We start from the raw sequence: 22,526 nt of genomic DNA, 5'->3' as shown, positions 1-22,526 counted from the left end.
AGCGGTGGGTGTCGGCGCCATTGTTGCTCGTTTCGCGACGAAGAGAGCAAGAAGGAGACTAGCAATTAGCAATTAAACCAATAAGTGTGCAATTGGTGATTCCATTAATGGGACGAACCGTTCCCACAGAAGGCGAACGCCGTTTTTCGCCGTTCGTCGCTCTGTCGACAGTTCCTCTCGCGCCATGATCTCCAATTGCTTCGAGAACGTATAATTAGTAGACGTAGAACGAGCTGGCTGCCGACCCCATCCTTCTTATTCTTCTTTTCGATCCCCTGACACGATAGCGTTACCGAGAAACCGCGAATTAGAGTGAACAATTTGCGAGAGATCTATTCGTTGGCTGGTAAATGGAGTCGAAATTATTTGTACCTTAAAAACGTCGATCCCTTCGAGAAAAGATCGTCGGGATGGGAAAACTTTGCAGTTGCGCAAAGTAATTAGAAATGTACAGAGAGTCCTGTAGGAAGCTTCGAGCGAACGTTGAGGAGAATATCGATGGCGTACGTTTAATAAATTCGTGTCCAAGTGTGGGCGATCGAATGGACTGCTGATAGTTGCACAATGTCCCACGCGTCGATTCTACATTAATTAAACGATCAATATTTATTAAGCTTATTACGGGATCCGGCAGCACAAGCGTGGTATTAATTCGATTCCGCATCCACGGTGGGGCCCGTATTTCGCTTAATAGGCGCCATATTGTTCCTGACGACGCAATAAATATGGACGTGGCCAAATGAAGACAATAAATTGTCAAACGCCCCCGCTGTCGGTTGCCTCCCGTTCTTTCATTCTCTTTATGCTTCCTTCTCTTTAATTTTCTGCCTTTTTCTTTCCTAATAACGATTCCGTTGACGTTCGCCAGAGTGTTAAAAAAATCATCGAATTTTCTCTCTCTTTTTTCGTCTATAGTCACATGAAAGGTGTTCAGGGCTAATTCGACACGATGCTCTAATTATTCTTTGATTACTTGATCGCTTGCAACTGAGATTAATTCGATCGTCGATAAAATCAAGAATGTTAAAAAGTCACTTCTTCCTGTTTCTTTATGGTTCCATTATGAAGGTATGCTCACGTTGTTTGAATCGTTCTTGCCCGTAACTCCTGCCGTTTCCGGTTCTACTTCCGGATCGCTTATTATAATCAATTAGCGACCGGCTATCTACCATCGACTGAAACGTTGTATTCCAGGGGTGCAACCCTCCTGATTTTTTATACACCAGCCTACGAAGGCTTCGAGGGGGTGGCTCTGCAACAGGCTGATGAGTAGTCAGATCCTTTCGGCGCTTTTTTTGAACCTCGAACCCCAATCGTTAGTTACAATACACCAAGAATATATAATTGTTATTTCTTATATTTAAAAGAAAATGTATTCTCACGATACAAAATGTTCTGTGTCCTTCGGTAGTTTATTCGATTCGTTTGTTCAGTTAAAGGAAGAGCAGACTTATCGTAGAACAGGCAAGAGACAGAGAAAGTCGACTATATCGTTCTCCTCGCTCCCTTTCTCGAAGATCTTTTACGCTTCTGCAGAAACCCGATAGCCGCGTCAGCCATTAAGCCAGAACTGTGAAGGGCAGGGCAGAAGGGTAAGAGAGAGAGAAAGAGGGAGAGGATCTCTTGCGCACACGTCGGCGAGGAAAAAGGGTGTCAATGTAGGGGAAGATGGTGTTCGGAAAAGAAGGGGACATGAAATCTTTTTAACACACGAATAACTAAAGATATTTCGCAGTATTCTTAACGCCAAACTAAATTAGATCACTCCGATAATTAATTCATTTCCTTCAACGTACTCTACGTTACTTTGGTAGGCGACAAGTTTTCCAAAGTAGGACTTTTACTTTTTAAACACACGAAGCAATTTAAATTTAAAAAAGAAATGAATCCCATTAATTCCATATGTCTTTCAACAATATTTCCGTTACCCACCAAAATTATCATGAAACAAATGCGAATTTTTATTCTTTGAACATTTTTGCATTAAAATTCATGCAGATGTTTTAAACATCAAAGCTGTAAACTCTCGTTAAGTAATCGAAAGGAATCTTTCCGGTACCCCTCGACCAGTATAAATAAAGGAACACGACGGTAAGGTGACCACTTTCTCAGTCTCAGTCTCGGGCGATTTTATTAGCGATCAATACACAGTCTTTAGCGAATCGGTTAGTACCGAGCGTCTTAGCGAACATTCTTTTAACGACCTGTATCGAGCAAGCTACGGTTGAATATATTTGACGGTTCCAACATCGAGTAATTTCGTCATTTAAACTATCACACGATCAACATCCTCTACACACGGAAAGATTAAATTTATACAATCCTGTACAAAATTACAACAGTCCCCCAATTAATTATTATTCATATACGAAGTCATAGTTCTCTTAACTTCTGCGTACGATTCATTTCTTTGGAAGGAATAAGAGTTCCACTAAACAACGGTTGTACCAAAACGAAGCTTCTGGCAGAGGCGTTTCTAGTTAGAGAAGGATCAGGACAACCGGATCGTTTCTTCCCTCGAAACAGTCGACGAGAGGCGATCCCGGCGCTATGTAATTGCCATTTCGCGGGGGAAACAGTGGCCGTGTCTAGACGACGGTGTTTGTAGCAAAAGGACAAAGGGCGACGCGGCCAGGTAAACAGCGCGGTTATGCGAGGAACACGGAGCGCGGACACTGCTACCTCGCCATATCGTGTAGCCTTCCGAAGGGAGTAATTAAATATATTATTTGGCTTCACCAATTTTGGATCGTTCCGAGACACGTTGAAGTTTACCGTTAATTTGCCCTGTCGTGCAAGATGTCGCCCATAAAATCATCCGCGGTTGCCATTATATCTTAATAAAGTTGCGCTGTGACTTCTCGTATTCATCATTCGTCACTCATTTTGCGCCATTAGACGCAGTGTTTGTATTTTTGACCGAAGTCTGACAGTATTTTACGATTGTTATCAAAGTATATTAAAATAATGAGTTTTATATATCTATGTTTGCTACTTTAATTAATAAAAAAAAATCACTTTTGATCCAACTACAGTAGGGTGTACGTATGAACTTGTCGAGGGATAAATAGTTCGCATAATTGCAATTGATAGAACAAGCGTGTCGTTTAATAGAAGTTTACGTTCAAATAAATGCATTCAACCACTGGTTCAGGTAAATTGACCTATTTTGCAAAGAATGATATTGCAGTACTAAAAATAAGTAAAGAAAATAAGTTTGAAAAGTAAATATTCGAACCTTAGACTCTTCGAGTTTTCAAAATGAATTTTCTTCTTTTTCTTCTTAGAGAGAGATTATTTCAGGAAAGAGGAAATGGATAAGGGTAGGCAGATCCATTCCTCGTTACAGAAACGAATACCAAGGTCGATTAAACGCGTCCCGTGGTGAAAGTATGACCTCCTATATCCCGCAGAATTTCCTTTTCGCGAAAACTCGTCTGGATGAGCTTCGATGGTTGAAGCACGATCGGCCAAAAGCTAATAAAAAAAGCTCTGCTGCGGCCTGATAAGCCTGAGGGTATTTCACACTCGGACTGGCCTTGTATCGACGAAGGACGCTAATGTAGCGTTATTTAACTCGGTTAGATGTCCTCCCCTTGGCGGGGACTGGTCGCGAACAGCCCCGGGTAAAAATCCGGGGGTGCTCGCCGTCCCGTGAAAACACTGCGGGGGCGGTGACACGCATAAAATAGTGGGCAAACCCCATTTGGAACGTCAGGTGCTCGTCAGCTTTTTCAGGGGGAGCCTTTGCATGACTAGCACACTGTAATCACCCTATTTACCCCTTGTTGTTAATGAATTAGCCGTGACCACGATTTTGAACACCACAGAGCCGGACTTTAGTTGTTCCGCTCTACTTTCACGAAGAATTTAATTCGAAATTCAAAATTTCTATGGTTCTACGTCGCTATTCAGTCTATGAATATTCGAATTTTTCTCGTGTGAACGTAATAGATATAGGATCATAACTGGGAATATTAACATCACGTGAATAAATTTCTTACTTTTTGACGCGTAAACATTATATCCTAGTGAAGTGTATGGTCGTCGAAATAACTGGAAATTATCCAGCGTGATAAATTTGTCAGAGATTTATGAGCTTTCCATGGTGCAATATGACGGGTGCCATTCTAAGCGCGTTCGGAAATCATTGTCGCTTCAAGGATGAATATCGATCGGGTAAGCGAGAGCACGTGCCAGCAGGCAATATCCAGCGAATATGTTAAGAAAGTCGCATACATCGGGGTCAGTACAGCGTGAAAATAGAATGTAAAGTGTTCGCAGCGCTGGCCGCCGGCCTTAGGCGCAATAGGGGTGGCTTCTATCGGGGGTCGGTTTGACGTGTATGACGTGCCGGCCACGTGACCGGCCTGCCAACTCGGCAATCACTGCCCCGTACTACGCCGGACGAATCTTAAATATGGGATATTCAAATAATCTCGCCACTTCCCTCCCCTTTTACCCACCCTCTGGTTTCCGTTTTCCTTCGCTGTCCGCTTTCTGCCACCTCTATGCGGTTTTCAAGCACGTGATGGGTCAATGTTCCAATGGATATTTTGCATTTCATGCAAGTGTCGTACGTTGCTGATCGTAGCTTTGAACGCACGTTCTTCAACGTAAATAATTAGTATTGATACGAAGGTTAAAACGTTTGTATCCGAATTAATAACAGTTTAGCCTTCAATTAGAATTTTCGATGTTTCTAAGAAATGATACACAATGACCTGTATCTCATAACATTCGTTGCAAGTCGTTGCAATTCTAAATGTACAGCATACGAAGCATCGTTTAACCATGATATCCATCACGCTAACGTACCAATTAACACATATTCCCCGCAATTGACACAATGTTGCGAATGTCGCATGGATCTCCTCGCGGTTGGCGCCACCTTCGTATCGCCGAGGCGAGAAAGCGACTCAGAAATCGAGTGTTTGCGAAGTGGAAGACGAGGAAACGCAGAATATCGTCGATAGCGGTCAGCACGAAGGCTTACCGTGCCATACATCACTGCCAGCCAGCAGCGGGGGTGCCCGCAGTAAATGGAGTTGGAGTGGCAACGTGGAACTCCCTCGCGGAAACCCTTGCTTTCATATGCATAGTCTCATTTCCTTATCGGAAATTTACGGTGAACGTGGCCGCGCGCCTCGCTCGGCCGCAGACCATTTTTCTTATCGTATCGCCGAACACGATGGACTTTCTAAACCCTTAATTGCTTTTCGTCGCTCTTCTCGTAATTGCCTCTGCGAGTTTCTTCGTTTCCTACGCGTCTCCGTTTTGCCTTCTATTCCAGATTTATTCCTTGCTTCTCAAAACACTTTGTTTCCTAGCAATCAAAACGTGGACGTTGATGGAATTTCGAACCTTCGGAGAATATATCTGTGCTGTACTTTCGTACCGAATAAGTAAATTATCGTTATCCATTTATTTATATTTATTTAGAAAGCCATTTCTAGTCGACAGAATTTCTAAGAAATTTATTTATTTTTGTCGATGGACGCTGTTTTCATTCTTCTTCTATTTAGATTGTTCCGCTTTTTCTCCTCTTTTTTCTTGTTTTTACAATGGGTTTGGCCATCTGTAATCGCAGACTGCATCTCGATGCACCGTTATGCAGCGCAGCAGTCTTATAAGCGAATACACGAGTAACGAAAGAAGAGAGAGTGGCTCGCGTTCGTTTCAGAAGCACGTGCCAAGGGGTCTGTCTCGATTTCATTATAACGGTAGCTGTCGATGACGACGATCAGCATCGACGGTCTGCCATCCAAGTCGACTATTTACCGATCCTGCATCTGTCCCGACCCACGTTCGTCCTCGAATATCTCGTTTTCATCGCTGCTAATGGCGCCATGTGTCCAAGAATCTCGCTCTCGCTGCTTACCTGCCTCTTAATTTTACCTGAGCGTTCTATATCCGACAATCGATAGCCTCTGGCACCGAGTTGGCTTTCGTGGTTTGGGCGGAATAAATTCGACGCTCCGTTGACTTTAATTAAGAAAGTGGAAGCGTTCTTGGTTATTAGGCGTATAAACAGCTTTCCACGTTGTTCGTTCGAAAGATAATCGACCGAGTTTCCATGGAACATGTGTTTTTTGATAATCGGACTTGGCGATCTTCCTGATTGATTTGCGCGATGAAATAATTGCAATTTCTCGCAGCTTTTGACATCTTTGTTCTCGGAAATTTTGATAGGGCTGAAACAGCGAATTCTACGCTGTAGGAATTTCAATTATTATATCGTTTAATAGAAATACTTTATAATAATCTTCATGAACCCTCTTTGCCTCGACATCTTTTGTTTAGTTTACACGCCTTGTTAAAGTCATTTGTTTGAAGAGGGTTGGAACATACTCAAACGTATGTACTGATCGTACGTAACAAAAATCTACGTTGGCGGGCAGTGTAGTAAATCTATTTTGTCGTATACGAAATTTCGTGAATTTTCTATTTACGAATGATTTTTGACTCCATCGTCGGAAGTCGTTGCATGAAAACCATGCGTAAGAGAACCATGCGTACGGAGGATCGGAGCAAGATTCACGCGTGTACGTGCGCGTGCGTAGTGAAGAAAGAGAAAGAGAGTAAGAGAAGGAGAGGAAGGCCACGTGCCTTTGGTAGCACGCGACCAACCTAACGGTTTTAGACTCACCCCACACGTTGCTCGAAAACCAGTCCACCCCTTCTCTCGTCACCCTTGCCGAACCGCCGGCACCGCTGCTTCAAAACACGCCAGTGGAAACTGTTATTCCATTGGCTCGTGGATCTAGCCCCCTCGTGCCTTCCCCCTTTTTCGATGTGAATCCTCGGCTATAGTCAGATTCGCTTTAACTACCTCGATTTCTGATCCTAGGACAACACCTTTACCGCTGTCTAGGAAGAAACAGAAGCCGAGTTTGGAAGACTCGAATCGGTGCAGAGAAAATGAAGGAAATGCGGCGAAATTTCATCAGTGAATTTTCCTGCAACGAGTTCCCTTTCTGGGTAAAACGAACTTTTATTTTTATCGAAACATGTTTCACATGTTTGACCCAGCGAGGCTTGGAAACATTGAAAGTGTCCCAGAACTTTTGTACTTTTCTCTGAAAGTCTAGAACAGAGAAAAATTTAAGCTTAAACAAAATTCAATTTATCTAGAAAGAAGTTAAACATAGTTGCTAATTCTTCGCAGCAATTTTAAAGATCGAAATTTTTTTAATTTAATGAATATCTAAATAGTTGTTTAATGGCGTACGAATGAAATTGAGATAAAATTACTCCGATGGAGTCGTTTACGAAGGATCGATTCTTTCGTTTCCTTCGCACCGCGGTACTCGTCGAGCCCGCCATGCATGAAAACGGACCGAGCAGGCATAATCGAATGATGTAAGGCCCTAATAAAATCGTAAGTCGGTTGACAGGCGGTGCACATAGCGTGGAATAATGGGCCAGACATTCCTCCCCCGTAGACGTAGGGGTGGTTGGGTCGCATTGTCGCTAGTTCCCTTACGTAAGAATGGCGACGAAGAAACGACGCGAAGGCAGATGCCGTTTAGACATTCTGCTGCCTCGTGTGATATGTAGGACGAAGATGGAACGAGACTTAATGCGATCTTACGCTGCCTGCGAAGCAGCCAGGTAAATCGAGAGCAGAGATTTCTTTCGAATCGTTTCTCTTCAATGTGCAGCGATAAGATTTGACAATTTCTTCGAGATCTTCCCTCCGAACAAATCTTCTGCCCCTTTCGTAGCGTATAGATGATACAATTTCTAACTTACAGCGTTAAACTGAATTTAATGCAGAATTTTAAGAGTCGAATTATGGAACGAAGAACTCGATGAACGTAATGTAACAAAAATGCGAAGATCGCAGCGAAACGGCCTAAGATGATGATAATAGAATAGAAGAGCAACATAGGGAAAAGGTGGATGACAATCGAGAGATTTTATGAAAAATCGAGTAAATCGCGCTGGAAGTCGAAAAACTGCATAATTGCGAAAGAGTTAATTTACACGTATTCGGGGGAGACCGTTACGAATTTTGAAAGTAGATATATCGCAGAAAGGGCAGAGAACACAGAAACAGAAGAAACAAGGAAGGGTAGAAAGGTGAGTTTGGAGTAAATTGAGCAAAAGGAGGACCGCGATTGAGAGAGGGCCGATTCGAGGGCGGAGCAGAGGGGAGCGGAACATACAGAAAGCGAGGGATGCAACCGCGAAATCGGGTAGACCCGTGAAAATAACGATTTCTCCTTTGTGATGCCGTTCGTTAAACCGAGAAGAGCCGGTTTCACGATAGCAGCAGAACGAAGATCACGACGATGGAGGAAGAGGGAGAGACTCGTGCATGGATGTTCGTGACTCGTCGATATTTTTCCCGAACGCTGAAAGAATCGATATTTTATGTAGATCGCGAGAAAAGGGCAACGTGCCCTTCGTCGTTGCTCTGGCTATTCTCGCCTGGACGAACAAAAACATCGGCTGATCCCAGGCGAGAAGAACGAACGGGAAGAAGACAGAGAAAGGAAGGTGGACAGGGATGGGGAAAGCTTTGTTGCACAGCGGAATTCATCGAGAAAATGGAACTTCGCCTTCGTGGCGATTCTTACGTCGTGGGTGGAGAAAACTGACGTTATTCATCCGATGCATTCCGATGAATTAAATAGAAATATTCAATGCATTTCCATGCAATCTGAATGAAATTGTGCTCTAATATTGGAACGTGAATCGTTATTGTGTAGAACCTAATCGATGCAAATTTAAGTATAAATTAATCGCGCGAAATTTTACTTGGATTCGTCAAATTCCGTAGCAATGGAAATCGTACTTTCGAAATAACTTTCAACATAAATGCAAAAATATTTCAATAATCTTCACTGCCATATTTGAAATTCCCTAATTATATAAAAATGGATTATATAAAGAAACACTTGTACTGCTCAGAATACTGAATCATCGGTCCCAACCCTCGACAAAACCGCGATGGTACCAGGAAATTCTTCGCTAATACGTTGAAAATATTTACTCGAACTCTCTGATCATTTAGAAACGACCCTTGAACCAGTAAGCAACAACGTTTCCCAAAATCATCATCTTCAAAACATCTAGACACCGTAGCCACCAATGGTGCAGCTCAGGTGTCTCATTGTGTTATTTTATCACCTGACGTATGTGTCCGATGTTTCCCCGAACCTGGACTTTGCGACACGAAGGTCAGGTCGGCGCCCGACTTTTCCCTCCGCTTGTGAAAAAGGGGAAGGAAAGAGAAAATCGAAGATTGTTGCGAACGTCCAGCTGCAGTCGGTCGTTCAGAATGGATTCTGTTACGTGTGCGTGCAGCTTGATCGTGGAAACGTAGGTGGATGATGGATAGACGGTCACCGTGTCAGTCGTGCGAACGTTAAACGAGCCCCAATGCGTCGAAATTGCATGGGCACCGGCATTGTAAGCGGGTCCCATTTCGAACGACACCTAAAACTGCCTTCGTGTATGCAGATGCGGGACAAAGACGTATCGGAGATTCAAGATAGGATCTTGCTCCCAGAATTTTTGGTATTAATGCACCTGGAGGGTGGTTAATTTATTACCGATCGAGGATTGGAAACTTGTCGAGAATGGATTTGCGTTTAATCGTAAAGATAATTGATACGAATTTTAAATATTCGAATATATTTAAATATTCAAACGGCAAAAGTTTTGAATATTCGGTTAACTTGTAAGGAGTCATTTGAAAATTTCTTTAACTTTCCAATGTATTTGAGACTTCTTTCTTGACTGTTGCTGTATCGTTCACAGTGCTCGTGAACGTTCGTCAAAAAACCGTTGCTTCCAACGTCTCTTCCAGAAGTATCGTCTCTCCTCCTCTCCTCAATTCCATCGATCCGTTCCATTAGAAGTTTCGTACAACGTTCGTTGCACTTTTTTTCAAACCTGAAGCACCACCAATCGCATCGCAGCTAATCGCGATAGGACAAAAACGTGGTGGAAAAAGAGGAAAGCAAAACATCGGTCGCCTTATCTAGGCGTCCGTTGGTGGATGAGTTCGCACCTGGCGTTTTCGTAGTCGTCGTCGTCGTCGTCGTCGTCGATAAACGTTATTTTTTGAACGAGAAGTCGCAGAGACTTTCACGAGAGCGCTACTGGAAAAGGGTGGAAAAATAGGAACCGACGTAATTCACCCCAAAAATCCTTTCTCCCCTCCCTCTCTTTCTTCTCTTCGAATGTTAGAGAGCCGCGGGACCTTCTCACGGAGAAAAAAGCGTAATTTTGATGAAAAGAGGGGAATCGACGATGCAAATTCAGGGGTGAAAAGGGAAACCGACGTGTTCGTCCGTGTGTAGACTTTGTGTACCTGCTTTTTGCGTCTCGAACGCGTCACTCGAGGGTAGGAAAGATCGAAGCCAGGGTGTAATCGGCCGCGCAAGGAAACGAGGACGAGTAACTGAAATTTTATAGGGAATCCACCAATACGGAGGCTTTTTACTGTCCAAGGCTGCCCTACCTGATCTGTCGACTCTCTTCTCCCGTTTTTTTTCATCGTTTCAAGGGAATCTACGTCAGGTATGAAGGGGGCACAGATGCGGAGGAACGAAATGCGGAGCGAACCTCGTGATACTTTTACGTCGAATTCACGGGATTCACAGGATTTTGAATTTTTTTTTTACCTTCTTTCTCCCTGGCTACGAGACTTGTCCCACAGTAGCGAGCATCCCCACCTGCGACTTCTTCGACCTTTTTACGAGCGTTTCGCGAGCGTTTATCTGTTCCTGGCCGTCTCTTCTCGGTCTTTGTCCTGACATCGATGGGAAAATTCGACGGTCCAAGTGGCTAAGAGACTTCCTTTCTTCGCTACCTTGGTTCACTGACCTTTCTTGTTCTCGCGGTCCAAATAGCCATTCAGACTTCACCCCGATAAAATAAGAATAGTTGAAAAGCCCTTTTCTATTAAGCTGCTCATCATTATGTCTCTTGTCTTTTATCATTAATCTTGCTAGACTCGCCTCGATTCATATAGACTAGAAATGAATGTTATATTTCAACATAAGTTTCATACAAATGTTATATTTTAAGAGCGTTAACCTCTGAAGCAAAGATCCATTCGTGAACAAGGTTTCGCATGACGGGTCGTCATGCCGCAAATCCCCTTTCGAAGAATGCGAAACGGCCTCTGCTGCCTCGGCGTATCGAAATAATTATTATTAAAAACCGTTAGACTGACGCGCAGGACCAATGAGGGCGCGTAAGCTCGTTTTCTCGAACCAAACGAATCGGTTCCGTGCCATTATCCGGCACGTACCCCTTTTTCAGGGGGCGCGTAACAGCGAAAGAAGAAGGAAAGGGTGGCGAGGGAGGCTGGTCATAAGATACGATGATGGATGCGCGAAGAATTGTTCCGCGAGGTGGAGGGAGAGCAAAGGGCCAAAGGGTTTTCCAGGATAGCCAATCGTACGAGATCTTTCAATACCAACGACCAATCATCGAAAGCCCCTTCCAGCCACGTGGTGGTGGGGAGGATTCAGTCGTCCTTAGGGGCACGATTTCGTTGCGTCATCCTAACATTCGTTCTGTATCGGTCCTTCGATGAGGACCACTGGCTTTCGTTGTGACCTTCGGAATCCTTGGTGACTGCCCTTGGACGTTATACCAGAATATTCAGTTCGATCGGTACCGGCAGTGAATGGTGTTGATTATTCACATTATCAGTATATTGGTAGCTTTATATTAACATTTCTTGAACATATGAAACTTCTTCTATGTTAACTTTGCCATACAAAATTGTCATCGTGGTTGGAAATATAATATATTCGATTCTTAGGAAATATATTCAATTTTATCGATTTCTCCCAAAAGATGTGGTGACCAATCGTCACGATGCCGAAGGGCAGATACGTGGAAAGAAGAAGATAGTTGATGGTCCAGAGTCGATCCGCACCCAAAGATCACGGTCATTGACCGTCGTGCTGGATCTTGAAGCCAAACCTAATGTTACCTCAAACAGCGGGCCACGAGGATCCTCGAAGGCAAACGAGGTCATGATGGTCTTCCTGGAAGAGCCCAGGATGATCTTTGCGGATATGCGACTTCATGCGACCAGCACGCCAACTTGCACCCCCACGCGTTACCTTCATCAGAAGTACAGGCCGCAGAACAACAACAACTGTACGATCTGTCGTACATTGAATTCGCTAGTGAATTTAGAGTTGAACTTAGGAATCTCTTCGACCAAAGATCCCTTCAGCGTTGAACGTTTCGTTAATTAGGTAGTCGTTGAAAGAAGAAAGTGATAATTAAAAATGGACCTTTCTTATTTTTTACAGATGCAGACCTTCATGGTGAGGTGGATGGACCCGATCTCAGCGGTGACGATAGGAGTATCACCAGTGATATTCAGGATGCCACTGAGGCGAATCTCGATCACGATTCCATGGACTCGGATAGGGAAGCTCTCAATCTGGTTAGTATACTCTATGCTTTGTTTTTTACTTTCATTCAAAGACAAACCATTGGTAAAAGAAGATGCTGGTAACATCGGGAATCACAGCTTCCGCTGGTGCTTCCCTTTTGTAAAAAAAAAAACGCCCTTTTGTCTGAAAATGACGACAAGAGGGCTCGATATTTTACAGTCATTCGTGAAGAGCGCAAAAAGTGCTCCCGTTCAATATTTGGCAAATAAATAAAGGAAGCCACTAGCGAGATGAACGACAGGAAGCACGGATAGGGAGGGATGTAGGTTTTAAAACACAAAAGTGCAGGATGGACCGTAGTGACCAATATCCTGACCTGGTCGAGTGTAAACAGGGTTTTGTTCGACACCGTTTACTTTGTAACATTAAGGTAGGGTAGCTCTTCCATGTTCCTCCGATTTCTGCTCCCACGCAATTCCATGAAAATCGATTCTTTCTTTTTCATCTGATCATCGTGTTCCACTTCATTTGTAACACTTGAATTATCAATATATAAACATTTATGTCCGTGTCTGAATATTTCGAAACCAAAAGGGTAGGTCGTTATTATTTATCTTCGAGTAATCTTTGAGTGATACATATATATAAAATTCTACGTCTACTTAATTGGAAACACAAAATTGTAATATGTAAGTTACTTCAAACTCGAATTATTTTATCGGCAGTATTTTTATTCGTCACAATTTACAATTTTCTCGATCTTCGATTAATTTTCTTTAACAACGAAAATGTGTTTTAGGTCACAGACGTGTCGCACCGCAACAGTAGCAGCGGAACCAGTGGCAGCGCCTCCTCGCCTAGTTCCGGGGTGAGCAGCCAGATAACCGGAAGTCATCAGCAGCAACAGCACACGGCAGGCCAGCAGAACAGCAGCAACTCGCAAGCTGCCCTGGCTGCTCAACTAGTCAGCCAGCAATTGCTGATGCACGGACCTCTCGGTGCTCTCGGACCACAGGAGATCCAGGCGTTGGCTTCGACGTTTCAGCAACAACAACATTCGCTGCAGCAACAGTTGCAGCAGTTGGCAATGTTTCAGCAAGCCAACTCTGCTGCAGCGGGCCAGCTTCCGGCTCAGGCGCAGTTCTTCTTACAGAACCAGGTTCGTGAAACCTTCAACATTACCTTTCCTAGATCGCTGTATTACTAAACTATGGAAAGAAAATTTTGTTGCTGGTAAGATAGTTGAAAGATGTGTGGCAACATGGCTGTTTCACCGATTTTGCGATAATTCTATTTTCGTATTCAAAATTTCAAAACGATGACCGTACAATAACTGCACTCTAGATCGTAAAATTTTAGCGAAATAAAATGTCTCGTTCGAACGAGCTTTAACATTATCTCGATTATTCGAGCGTCATATGAATATTCAGAATTGAAAAAAGGCAGAAAAACCGAGCGTGAAAGCGCCGAAGGCAGCAGCAGGATCCTCTTTCCTCTGTAAAATATAAAGAGCTGTGGAAAATCGGGCGCGTTTTCTATCTCTGACCAAAGGTATTACGCTGGGAGCGCGAACAAATGCATCCCGTGCACTCGAATTCCGACATCATTGTTCTCCGGGCATCGGGTACTTTACCGAATTACACACTCGATGCGAATTCGATTCGAATCGTCGCGTCGGCGGCTAGCGGGGATGGTGGAGGTAGATGATCGCGAGCCCAGAGACGACGTTCCATGCGGTATCTGATCGACCGCCCGAAAAGAAGTAGACGTCTTATTCTTCGGAGACGATTCGCTCGATTTGACGCGGAGATAGCCGGCTGGAGATGTCACAAAGGGACAGGGTTTGTACTCGTTTGGCCTCGCGTTTTCTCTCTGACAAGTGGAAAATCGTGATCGGTCGAATAATTAGAATTTGACGAGTATGGAAAAATATTGCCCAGTCTCGAATAAAATTTCAAGGATACACAGGATTTTCTATAGACTTTCTAAAAATCTCTGTTATTTTCGTTACAAAGGATCTGGGTGTGTTCGATTTTCCGATTGTGATCGTCGACCGATCAAATAATTGCTATATAATTGATGACTATGAAAAAACGTTTGCCTGTGTACAATAAAATTCCAAGGATAAGCAGATTTTTCTGTAGATTTTCTAAAAACGTTCTCTATTTTCTTCGTATAAATAAATTGACTATGTCGGACGTTTCGTTTGTTAAGATAAAAAATGAGGAGCAAATACATTCATCACCTGCATCCTCGTAAAGAACGTACGCTGAATATCGTTCGTTTTGTGTGTTTTGTCCCTCGAGATCCTGCGGATCGAAGTAAGAAAAATCGATATATCCGGGGATACGATGAAAAACGATCCTTCTTCCTGGATCTCGGCCGATTTTATCCCCTCCCTCCGGCGAGAACGTTGAATGGAGGCCTTCAGGGTCTGCGCGCGTTTACGAAAAAATTTCTATAGATTCCGTCACGTGAAGCGCGTGCACGTCCTACGTAACCTCCTGGAAAAACTAACAAAACGACTTCGAACTTGAGCAGATTTAATGGCCGTGATATACGTAGCTGCGAGGATTAAAGCCTTGGGTCTTCCGTGTCTTCTTTGAAAGGTGCAACAAGGAGATCCCTTCGGCACCTTGCCACGGGGTGCCTTTTGTTACCTCACACGTGGCCAAGCTGTTTCTTTTTTCTATCCTTCGCTATCCCTCCTCTCCCTTAATTTCCCATCTTCTTCCTTCCTTCGTCTCGTCTTTTTCTTCGTTTACATCGAACAACCCCCCTGGCTTTTTTTCCCTTTTGGAAACAGTCGCGGGATTAAAAACCCAGACACACGTATTCCTTGATCGTGCAACCCTTCCTCGAGTGCCTTGCAACCTGCATCATAGTCCGGATCCTTTTCAAGGATTACACGCATGGCGGAAGTCGTCCGTAACACTGATTCAATTCCTTTCGTGCGTGTTTTGGGCTAACAGCTGACACGCAACATCTCACGTTCCAAGCAATTCGTGGCATTAATCTTCGGACAGCGTAGAGTTCCTCGGACAACTCATAAAAAATAGTAATGTATTGCGATTGTTAATATTTATCTTCGATGAAACATTGAGAGTATGTATTTTTCATACCTGATACCGGAAATGCAAAAGATCTCGAAGACAAGAGATAATTATTTTCTTAATGGTTCGTTCTGAATTTTCCGTCATTTTGTTTATTACGCTGTTACAGGATTAATACGACGGAAAGAGATCAAAATGTTCGATTTCCTGAGTATAAAGAGTTCGATTTGCTTTCCAACAGTTCTTATCATTACTTACAATCACATAGATTAGCAATGCGTCATGATTGTTGTTGCATTTATAGTACTTTCACCGACTTGGTTTCAACGATTCAATCGAAATCAACAATATCTCGGAAAGACACAGGAAATAAAACTAACAAGTCATGCTTTCTAGTTTTTATAATCTGACAACTTAAAGAATCGCGTGTACAGGTGAATCTTGAGTCTTCTAACCCGTGTGTGACGGCACGTGGCGATATTCTAAGCACCCTTCGCAGGGTGTCTTCGCGGTCGACAATAAGCATAAACGGGCTCGACACGCGACCAATCCTAAACCCTTTTCCTCTCCGGGCGACTCGTTTTGCACCGGCCCCTTCTTCTCGTAATCGAGCATCTGGTTAAGAAAAGGGTGATGATAATCGATCGGTCTGGCCGCCCCTTCGGCGACTTCTCTCGTACCTGTCCACGAGCGCAACACGTGTCGCCTTTCCAATAGAAACCGCTTAATCTACCGACGTGTGGAGCAGCTTGGTTTAACGTGTACTATTTATCTCCAATAGGGGTTCGAAAGATTACCGTGATCTATAACTGGCGCGGCATTTCAAGGGTAGTTTATAGATATTCAGATTTCGAAGGCCCTTAAAGAGACGAAGATTTCTTTTCAACCCTGTCGGGTTCCTTGGCTCACTCATAATCCGATCTATTTCTGTCGCCAAAAAATATCTCAAGTTCGAAGAAAATATGGGAACATCGTTATTGACACGCGCAATTTCAACTTTGCACTACGGATTTTCTTATAATATTAAAAAGTGTATTTCCGTCTGTACACGAAGTGGAAGATTAAATAAAAATTCAAGAGCGGCAGCAGAATTAGGATCGTTTCTGTGACTTCCAGGTGTGAATCATGCTCGGTGAATGTAGAAACAGTATAAAGATAGAATATTTAAAAATTACTTTTTAGATCGAGAAGCCTTAGACAGAAATAAATAGAATTGTTCGTACCGGGGAAAACGTGTACGATAACGATCAATGGTCGTTGACGTCTTGCAGGGGCTGTTGCAGGGCGGTGGCTACTCCTCAAGATCCAGTCATCCGCGCTCACAGTCCATGCAGGTACGACAGACCATTAAATTAAAGATCCATCAATTAATGCCAAATGCGTCTCTAATATTTTCTACCAATTCTACTTAGAGAATCAAACGAGAAAAAAAAGAGGATTCAATTATGTGTCATCAGGTGCAGCAGGCGGTAGCGCAGGCAGCCCAGCAACTGCAAGCTCTACAGAAGCAGCAGGCTCTTCAGGGTAGCGGAGGCCTGGTTGGTCGAAGTTTAGGGCAACAAAGGTCACCACCGCCACCTGGCACGCCTCCAGCGGTGAAACCACCGCCTCCGAGGCTTGAACCATCGCCGGAAGAGACTACGGACCTCGAGGAACTGGAACAGTTCGCCAAGACCTTCAAACAGAGGCGGATCAAACTCGGTTTCACCCAAGGCGACGTTGGCCTAGCTATGGGCAAACTTTATGGCAACGATTTCTCTCAGACGACGATCTCCAGGTGGATATTTTTCATAATTACAAATGAGACGAAGAAGTAAAAGGTTTTATTACCATTTTATGACTCGATTGTCTTATTCTGTTCACCAGGTTCGAAGCATTAAATCTTTCTTTCAAGAACATGTGCAAACTGAAACCCCTCCTACAAAAATGGTTGGAGGACGCGGATAATTCGTTGAACAACCCGAATTCTCTTTCGAATCCACTTACTACACCGGAAGCCATCGGCAGGCGGCGGAAGAAGAGGACGTCGATAGAAACCAGCGTGAGAGTTGCTCTGGAGAAAGCGTTCGTACAGAACCCGAAACCTACTTCTGAAGAAATTACCGTATTAGCAGACACTTTAGCGATGGAGAAGGAAGTTGTTCGGGTGTGGTTTTGCAATAGGTAAGCCTGAAAAGTACCAATTTTATTCTTCGATTGTTTTTAACACTAAAACTATCGGCCTTTAATACGTATGGTTACTTAGAATTAAAATGGTACGATACCAGTGATTTTAATTGGTTCCAGTGGAACTAGTAGTTTTAGCGTCGATGAAAATGTTTTGCGAAACATATTATCATCATATTCTATTTCATTACAGACGACAAAAAGAAAAAAGGATCAATCCGCCAACAGCAGCAATGGGCAGTCCAACAATGGCGTCCCCAGCACCATCGGTCTTCGCATCACTCGCAAGTTCCATGTCCGGTAGTCCTCTAGCTCTCACGACGCACTCTTCAGGCATGGGACACTCTCACCCTCACCCCACACCCCTCGGTTCACCATTACCCTTGGCTCTGGTGGCTTCAGCAGGTGGAAACTACCACCCACTAAGTGGCAAGTCCCACGAGTGACACCAGCAGCCCACCCATCAAGGGGACGCTCTTTTTCACCAACACCATCAACAGCCATCACATCAACAGCAACAACAACAACAACAACGACGTTTGTGCAATCTACCTGAATTCTATCACTAATCCGTCAGCTGGTCCGTCGTTGGCGACGATTCAGTGACTATCTAGCGAACGCCCGTCGGCGGATTTCGTTACCAAAGGGAATTTGACGCGAAGGAACCGACAGGATCGAGCAACATACGGTCATGGGAATGGAGCAGAGATTTTGGACTGCCACCTGACTTCACGATACGATTCGAAACATATCCTGGTGTCGAGAGATTCCATTTGGAAAAGATTATGTCAGGAGCGGATGCAATCATTAATTATGGATTGTTATGATCAATGAATTTTGAAGGGAAAAGGATGATCGGAGGAGGAATTATCAAGATATATCTATCTTACAAAGAGTATACGAGTAACGGAGAGGCATTATGGAAGGGCATCAAACATGGAACGCCACAAAGAGACTCTTAGGTAAAAACTTCAAGAAATGCAGTGTATTGTCCAAAGAAGTTGATTTATCGAACATCGTATTTCGTTGAGCGTTTCGTACTTTTCTCACAGTATTATGTTTATTGGCTGAATTGTTCGGTTGGAAGCGTTGATTGTAGTGATGACGATATCGCGCGGAACGAAGTCTTCAAAGCTTACGTGATTATTATACATTGTATATAAAAATACTGCAACTTTTCCAACTTGTAATATGCATTTATTTCATTTGAAAAAATTGAAGAAACCATAATACAAATTACAGAATTCAATCAGAATTCAAAATGGCTTTGAGGTCTTCATTCCCGCATAGCAAATAGTGCAGGATCGTTGCCGCCATTCGACATTTATTTACAAGATGTAATTAACGACGCGAATATAACCGGCCGCGAACCGTCATAAAACAGTACCTTAATCGGTTTCTGCAGTTTCTCATTTGAATTATCATGAAATATTTATCATGGGGGGAATCGTTCGACGATACCTGTAATTATCGACTGGTTTTCCTCTGCGTCCTTCGAGTTTCCTTTTGCCCACCGGGCGATTCAACGTCGCTTCGATCACGCACTACATTTCGTGCGTGCTGTTTCACGATCTCGAAGAATCCGAGAATTGAACTTTTCGAAATCGTGAAGCCACCGAAGAAAGACAAATGAATAGAATCTTTAAATTTGTCACGAGCATTCGTCCAACGAATCACGACGGAACATACGATCGAGATTACAACGAACAACGAGAGAACACATGGATCGGACGTGTTAAATCTTCCTGCCGTTTTTCGGAATTCATGGTGTCGCGATCGACGGTTCCTTCGAAGAGGGCGAACACTTTTTACAAGTACTCGCCTCTTCGTGGTAAGCAGGGTTTACGTGCCACTTACAAGGGAGTCTCCAATTCCTCGAGATAGAAAGTTCGTCTATTACTAAAGAAAAGGAGCACCAAGTTCGTGGAAACTGGAATGTTCACTGCCACTCAGAAATAATAAAGAATGGTAGATTCTAATTTCTTCTAATGAAAATCAATGATTAATCGACAGTTTCGGTTTTATGAACACTCGTTTAATTTCATCAAGTAAAAAAAATATTATACAATTTAGACGAGCTTTTGATCTTCAAGTATCAAGTTCCCTTTGAGGTGGTGAACATGCGGCGAGGTCCGACAATACGATTGTACATAATTACGCATACGTGTGCGTGTCTGTCTTCATACATATCCGTGTCATAAATTTGTATATGTAGGTAAAGAAGAAAAAAGAGAAGGTAAGATACAAAGAAACGTACGGGCTTAATACCGCCAAAACAAAGAGTCAAGGAGAATATAACTCGTACATCGTCATCGACAAAGTTCTCACTTGCGTCTTGGACGATTGATTCTCAACGAATTGTAATTACTCAAGCCAAAGTATCTTCTAATTAAAGTAAAGGAAGGTAACGAAAGTTACATTTCCGAGAGGGTGAACATGGATGGCATGCTCATATTCTCTGTTTTTTAGACAGACACGAGGTTTAGCAGTTGTAGATACGTCTGTACCTGTACATACGGCATATATAGGCAGGCAACCTGGGGATTATTCTACATATGGTATACGTTTACGCGAGTCGACTGAATACGCTCGTGGTCCGAGAGTTCGCGTTGACGTCATTTTTTGAAATCGAGAAATCGGTTACGAGGCTGATGGCATTTATTAGAAGCGCGAATTCTGATCCTGGAGCGCACAGATCGATTCTTCCAGGTGGTAAATACCCGGTGACTAGTTAAAGGCTATGATCTTGTACAACCAAGGTGATGGAAACAGTGTTGAAGAGATTTACATACATGTAGAAGTTCGTGCTAGGAATTGTCCATATACATATACATATTATGTATTACGTTAGTTGTGTGTATATGTGTGTATGAAGCACATATGTACGCAACGAGAAAGATATTGCGCATTAGTCGAGCATCTGGAATATATACATATGCATGTATAAATATACATACTATACATAAATGTATAAAGTAAACGTATTGTAAATAATAGGGAGATATGGCAGCGAACGGTGATTAGCGAATCCGCGGCGAATTTATTCACCGTGACGATCGTTTCTTATTATTGCGACGCTTATTATTAAGTAATCTTTAATTATAGGGTATCATTGGGCAACGCTGGTCGTCATAGCAATCGTAAGTTCGAGCAATCATGGAAACGTTGTACCTTCACTCTAACATCGTAGAATTGATTCGTTCGTAGCCTACTTTTCCATGTGGCAATTAATTTCGGTCTATATCGATCGATGGTGAAAGAATTATTTCAAAGATGCTCTATGATAAGGAATTGAAAACTCATCGCTACACTTAAGTGCTGATAAATGGCGATAACCGTAACAATTATGCGACATCACTTATTAAATACGATATTCTTGATATTGTGATTTATTTCTGGTGAACTCGATTTTTCAATCCCTCGTTCTTACGATCGCCAACATCAGCAAATTAAATCCGTGTATGTACATTTGTTGCAAGAGCTTTTCTTGTAACGAAGCACGGACGTGCGTTAACCGAAGGTGTATATGCGTACTATTATCATAATGTACGTATATATATATTTGATATTATATTATATGTAATTTTCTACGCAAGTTATGTGAACGCAACGCGATACATCATAATATATTTTCGATATTCTGATATATCGTGTACGCGTAATTATATATAATATAATATAACATGTGTATGTATGTATGTATGTAAACGAGTACGAGACGAGATCTCATATCGATCACGCGCGTCTTTTCGTTCTTAGATCACTCGAACACACACACACACACACACACACACACACACACACGATCATCTCCCATCTTTTTTCACATAACTACCCTTCATAATTCCACACAATTTCGGGTTTTCATCTCTTGAATCGATCTTCTACTTCGTTTTACTTCGAATCATTCACTACCAGAGTCGTGGACCAAACTGTAGCGAAACAAAAATGTGAATGAGAGTGATAAAGAATGAAAGAAAATATAGCGAAGAGAAATACAAAAAAAAAAAAGAGTTCCTAGAGCACCAGTTTTGAGTGCATTACGTAGACGTTTTATAAATTAAATACGGTGAACGGATGTGTAAACGATAGAAACGGGAGACAAATTGATACATAACGAGCAGCCCATTGCAGCCGAAGAACGAAAAAAATGAGTGTGAATGACAGAGTGTGAGTTAGGGACACGTTTGCGTTTTCCTTATCTTTTTTCTTTTTTCTTCCTCTTCTCCTTGTTCGTCGGAGGTGTACAGCGTGTTTTTTCTTTTTGTAGATAGAATAGAAATAATTAGAGTCGAACCCACGATTGCCGCACCCTCTGATCGACGTGTCACTGGTTCACTTTTTTTTTTCGTGGGCTTCGATGAGCCGGCGCATTCCACTGAGCGATGAACGCATTATTACAATGGTTATCATTATTATTATTAATTATTATTATTAATTATTATTATTATTATTTCATTATATTTTAACTTTTATTATTTGAAAATAAAAGTGCTAGACAGACTTTAGTTACTTTTTGTTTTTCATTTTCTTTCTGTCTATCCTTTGTTGCTTCCTGTTTTAGTTTCATTGTACAGAGTACTTAAATAATCCTAGATTATTTTCTAATCCACCTGATAACTCTTAATCGATAGAGTAAACACGAAACAAATTACATCGTTGTATTTCTAGAATCCATATTTTTTATTCTTTCATTGATTTTTCAAGATCTCGGGACACGTTTACGCAATATTACCGCATGTTTACCAATCGAGGGTTAAGAAGATCAAGTATCAGTTGTCGTTAACACGTTATGTGCCACGTGAATTATTAATATCTGATAACATTTTATAAGTAGCCACTTGTCTTTTACAAACAGTAAAAGTAAACTTTTCCTTTTAATAAGCTTCGACCGGGAAGCTACGGTCTGGCGGCGTAGAACTTATTG

At 42.6% G+C, this 22,526-nt stretch overlaps 1 protein-coding gene across 2 annotated transcripts in view; it reads left to right on the top strand.

The window, feature by feature from the left end:
* LOC122566542 (POU domain, class 2, transcription factor 2-like) overlaps positions 1–22,111 on the top strand; it is a 124,475-nt gene extending 102,364 nt beyond the window's left edge. The window contains exons 5-10 of one of the 2 annotated variants that reach the window (XM_043723958.1): positions 12,294–12,430; positions 13,180–13,539; positions 16,705–16,767; positions 16,891–17,210; positions 17,300–17,596; positions 17,793–22,111. In XM_043723958.1, the coding sequence (XP_043579893.1) occupies positions 12,294–12,430; positions 13,180–13,539; positions 16,705–16,767; positions 16,891–17,210; positions 17,300–17,596; positions 17,793–18,045 (1,430 nt within the window). In that variant the 3' untranslated portion in view covers positions 18,046–22,111. The remainder of the gene's footprint in view (positions 1–12,293; positions 12,431–13,179; positions 13,540–16,704; positions 16,768–16,890; positions 17,211–17,299; positions 17,597–17,792) is intronic. The other variant, XM_043723959.1, reaches the window with a different exon arrangement.
* Positions 22,112–22,526: the final 415 nt, after the last annotated feature.

Source organism: Bombus pyrosoma, linkage group LG4 (assembly GCF_014825855.1).
Source record: "Bombus pyrosoma isolate SC7728 linkage group LG4, ASM1482585v1, whole genome shotgun sequence".
NCBI classification, from domain to species: domain Eukaryota; kingdom Metazoa; phylum Arthropoda; class Insecta; order Hymenoptera; family Apidae; genus Bombus; species Bombus pyrosoma.
The sequence above is the reverse complement of the archived record's forward strand: the minus strand, read 5'-3'. Positions and strand labels throughout refer to the sequence as shown.